Source organism: Tasmannia lanceolata, unplaced genomic scaffold (genome assembly GCF_043159265.1).
Source record: "Tasmannia lanceolata isolate RefF3 unplaced genomic scaffold, GAP_Taslan_0.1 ptg000003l, whole genome shotgun sequence".
NCBI lineage: Eukaryota > Viridiplantae > Streptophyta > Magnoliopsida > Canellales > Winteraceae > Tasmannia > Tasmannia lanceolata.
Window position 1 is genome coordinate 51,312,893 of NW_027518680.1, and position 4,322 is coordinate 51,317,214.

At 48.9% G+C, this 4,322-nt stretch overlaps 1 protein-coding gene across 1 annotated transcript; it reads right to left on the reverse strand.

The window, feature by feature from the left end:
* Positions 1-2,309: 2,309 nt before the first annotated feature.
* LOC143869875 (uncharacterized) lies at positions 2,310-3,155 on the reverse strand. Its single transcript, XM_077376434.1, has 2 exons — positions 2,694-3,155; positions 2,310-2,576 (listed from the first exon to the last, which is right to left on the reverse strand). Exons 1-2 carry the CDS (start codon positions 3,153-3,155, stop codon positions 2,310-2,312), a joined length of 729 nt encoding a protein of 242 aa, XP_077232549.1.
* Between the last annotated feature and the right edge of the window lie 1,167 nt (positions 3,156-4,322).

A 4,322-nucleotide genomic window follows, 5' to 3' on the forward strand; every position in this document is an offset into this window, starting at 1 on the left:
GCCCTCAATAAGCAGAGGGTGAGAGGCCAAAAGAGGCTGGAGGTGGCCGTTCAGAAAAAGGAAGATGAGCTCATCAATCTGTCCACTGAGTCGTACAAGTTGGGTTTCACAGACTGCCTCGATCAGGTCTAGGGAGCTAACCTAAATCTCGTCCTGGAAGGCATTACCTTGCCTGAGACGGAGGCCGGGGAAGCGGACGAGCAGAGCGCCCTTCCAGCCAGGGGTGTTTCAGAGGTAAACGACCCTTAGAGGAACGAGTCGTGAGGATCCCTGATCTTCTTGTTTTCCTCTTTTTGCCTGTCTTCACCCATGTGATGAATTCTTTTTGTTACAGCCCTTGGAGGCTCATTTTTTGTACATCTGCCCGTCTGGGCTTTTATGAATAGAGAATATTCTGAATGTCTTACAAGTGCTGAACTTCTTTGCTTTCGCTTGTGCTCGTATATGCTCAAAACTGACCATACTTGGTTCACTCTCGGAGTGAACCAAGCAGTTAACCCGAGCTTAAGAACTTAAAATCTTTTTGGAATGTTGGTTTTCTGCCCCGGTTTGTTCCCGACCAGGAGTTGACTCCCGGTCTCATTGCGATGGACCAGAGTGAACCAAGCAGTTAACCCGAGCTTTGAGAACTTGGATTTTTATTTGGAATGTTGGTTTTCTGCCCCGGTTTGTTCCCGACCAAGAGTTGACTCCCGGTCTCACTGGGATGAACCGGAGTGAACTAAGCAGTTAACCCGAGCTTTGAGAACTTGGATTTTTATTTGGAATGTTGGTTTTCTGCCCCGGTTTGTTCCTAACCAGGAGTTGACTCTCGGTCTCACTGGGATGAACCGAAGTGAACCAAGCAGGTAACCCTAGCTTTGAGAACTTGGATTTTTATTGGAATGTTGGTTTTCTGCCCCGGTTTGTTCTTGACCAAGAGTTGACTCCCGGTCTCACTAGGATGAACTGGAGTGAACCAAGCAGTTAACCCGCACCGAAACACACGGAGAGCTTGCAAAAGATATATCCTTTTTCATTCACTATGAGTTTTGGTGGAATTACAATGGGATCTGGTGCTCGCCTAGTATCTCCAGTCTATTGGTAGTATCTCCTTAGGTTTTTTGAATTCCAGGAGTGGGGGAGCTGGTGCTCGCCTAGTGTCTCCAGTCTGTAACTTCCTAACCGTATGACTACTTTTACTTGGTATGGCCCCTCCCAGGTCGGGGAGAGTTTACCCACCCTTATGGGTTGGGATACAGCCGCCTTTCTCAAGACTAGATCACCCACACGATGTTCTCTTGGGCGTATTTTCGCTTCGTGGTAATTATACACTTTCTGTTTATAGGCTGCTACTCTGATGCGAGATCCCTCTCGGACTTCTTCCAGCAGATCTAAGTTCGTGCGGAGACCGTCCCCGTTGAACTGCTCACTGAAGTTGCTGACCTGGGGGAAGGGACACCGATGTCAATTGGAATTACTGCCCCGGTTCCAAAAGTCAAGTTGAAGGGTGACTCCCCAGTTATTGTACGCGGAGTGGTTCGGTGGGCCAACAGGACATGGTACAACTCGTCCACCCATCGTCCCGCTTTATCATCCATCCACTTCTTGATCCCCTGGAGGATAATCCTGTTTGTGACTTCTGTCTGCCCATTGGTTTGAGGGTGCGCTACAGACGTGAACCTCTGCTCGATTTTCAGATCCGAACAAAACTTTCTGAAGCTGCGGCTGTCAAACTGCTTGCCATTGTCTATTATCAGGATGCGAGGTACCCTGTATCTACAAACCACTGACTTCCAAAAGAAGGCCTGTATATTCTGCTCCGGGATCTTGGCCAGAGGTTCAGCCTCCGTCCACTTGGTGAAGTAGTCTATAGAGACTACGACGGATTCATGTCCTCCGGAGGCTGGTGGGAAAAGTCCAAGGATGTCCATCCCCCATACTGCAAACGGGAGCGGACTGACGATCACGGCCATTGGCACAGCTAGTTGATGAATGGTGGGAGAGAACTTCTGACACCTCTCGCATTTTTTTACAAGGTCCAGCGCGTCTTGCATTAAGGTCGGCCAATATAGGCCTCGTAAAAGCACCTTGATGGCCAGAGCCTTGCCCCCCAAGTGTTCTCCGCAGATTCCTGCGTGTGTTTCTTGTAAAGAGTACGATGCGTCGCCCGGCCGGAGGCATTTCAAGTAGGGGAGGGTGTATGACCTTTTGTACAGGTTCTCACCATCATGGGAGAACCTCGCAGCTTTCTGCACTAAATTGCGCGCTTCTTTCTTATCTCTAGGAAGCTTCCCTTCACACAGGTAGTCGATGATTTCATCCATCCATCATGGCTCATTATCGACCTGCATTACTTCGACAACCTCGCATTCAATGTTGGACTTCTTCAGGAATTCCATGCATATATTCTTGAGAGCAGTGTAGCCTGAGGCTGCTAGTTTGGAAAGTACATCTGCTTTTGCATTTTCCGTTCTGGGGATCCTGACGACCTCAATGCTTTTAAACTTGTCAACTAGTTGGTAGACTTTTGCTAGGTACTTGATCATTCGCTCATCGCGGGCTTCGTACGTTCCCTGAACTTCGTTGACGACCAGCTGAGAATCGCAGTAAACCTTGAGCCTTTGGGCACGAGTCTATACTGCTAAGTTGATTCCGGCAATAAGAGCTTTGTACTCCGCCTCGTTGTTAGATGCACGGAATTTGAACCTTACCGTGTAATCCACAACGAAGTTTTCGGGTCCGGTGAGAATCAGGCTAGCGCCACTGCCTAGCTTATTTGAAGACCCGTCCACATTCAATTCCCAGAGCGGTTGTTCATGCGATGGATTCTGCTCTTCGGGTGCAATCGTTGTTTCCAAGTCCACAGGATGAACCTCCTCGGTTCGGACTTGCCTCCCAAGTGTAGTTAATTCTCCACCTGGAGGTTGGACTGTCTCTGTTCCTGACGTAGCATTCTGCATGGGCATGGTGCACTCCGCGACAAAGTCTGCCAGTACTTGGGCTTTTATCGTTGGCCTCAGAAGGTATAGGATGTCGAACTCGCTAAGTTCCACGGCCCACTTTCCAAGTCGCCCCGATGTGTTCGGTTTGTGAAGGATTTGTCGGAGTGGCTGATCCGTCAGGACATTTATTGTGTGCGCTTGAAAATACAGCCTTAGTTTTTTGGCCGCCATGATAACGGCATACGCCAATTTTTCCACCCGCTGGTATCTGGTCTTGGCGTCATGTAGGACCTTGCTGACGTAGTGGATTTGTTTCTGTTGGTTATGCTCCTCTCAGATCAATACTGCTGCTAGCGCCAACGGGTTCACAGATAGATACAATACTAACTCTTCTCCCGGCTCGGGTTTGGTCAACAGCGGTGGGGAAGCTAGGTACTGCTTCAGTTCTTCAAACGTGACTTGGCACTCCGGTGTCCAGGAGGCTGTTTTGATCCCCTTGATGGCATTAAAGAAAGGGATGCATCTTTCCGCGGATTTTGAAACAATGCGTCCTAGCACGGCCACCATTCCAGTAAGCCGTTGAACTTCCCTTATTGTGGTCGACGGGCTTAGTCCAACCAGCGCCTTGATTTTCTCAGGGTTGGCCTCGATTCCGCTTTGGCTTACCATGAAGCCTTGGAACTTCCCAGCGGCAACTCCAAACGTGCACTTGGTCGGGTTGAGCTTCATATTGTGTTCTCTTAGAACTTGGAACGTCTCCTTCAAGTCGGATATGTGATCCGACACCTTTTTTATTTTGACTAGCATGTCGTCAACGTAAACTTCCATATTCCTTCCGATCTGGTTCCTGAAGAGTTTGTTTACGAGTCTCTGGTATGTTGCTCCGGCATTTTTTAGACCGAATGGCATGACGCAGTAACAGTACGTCCCCTGATCTGTAACGAAGGATGTTTTCAGTATGTCTGATTCGTACATTCTGATCTGATTGTACCCGGAAAAGGCGTCCATAAAGCTCAGTAGCTCATGACCTGCAGTCGCATCGATCAATTGATCAATTTTTGGAAGCGGGTAACTGTCTTTCGGGCAGGCCTTGTTCAAATCGGTGAAGTCGATGCAGGTTCTCCATTTGCCGTTGGCTTTCTTCACCATGACAACGTTTGTGAGCCAGTCACGATACTGAATTTCTGATTGAGTTCGGCTTAATTCGCGAGTACTAATCTCGTGCGGCACCCATCTGGGTGGTCGGGAAGGCTCTACAGAGGAACCTGTCAGAGACCCCGTGGAGGAGCATCATTGTTCTGAACGTTTTCAAATGGTCCACAGGGTCAATGGTTCCATCATATTGCGGGACCGATGGCATCTTGAACCCTTATGGCATTGGTGCGCTCAATACATTAT

Bases quoted from the DNA above. Each gene is read 5' to 3' on its own strand.
- LOC143869875 (XM_077376434.1), bottom strand. From the start codon at position 3,155: ATGGCGGCCAAAAAACTAAGGCTGTATTTTCAAGCGCACACAATAAAT. The intron at 2,577-2,693 runs GTAAGGTTCAAA...TGCGATTCTCAG, and splicing joins ACTTCGTTGTGGATTACACG to CTGGTCGTCAACGAAGTTCA.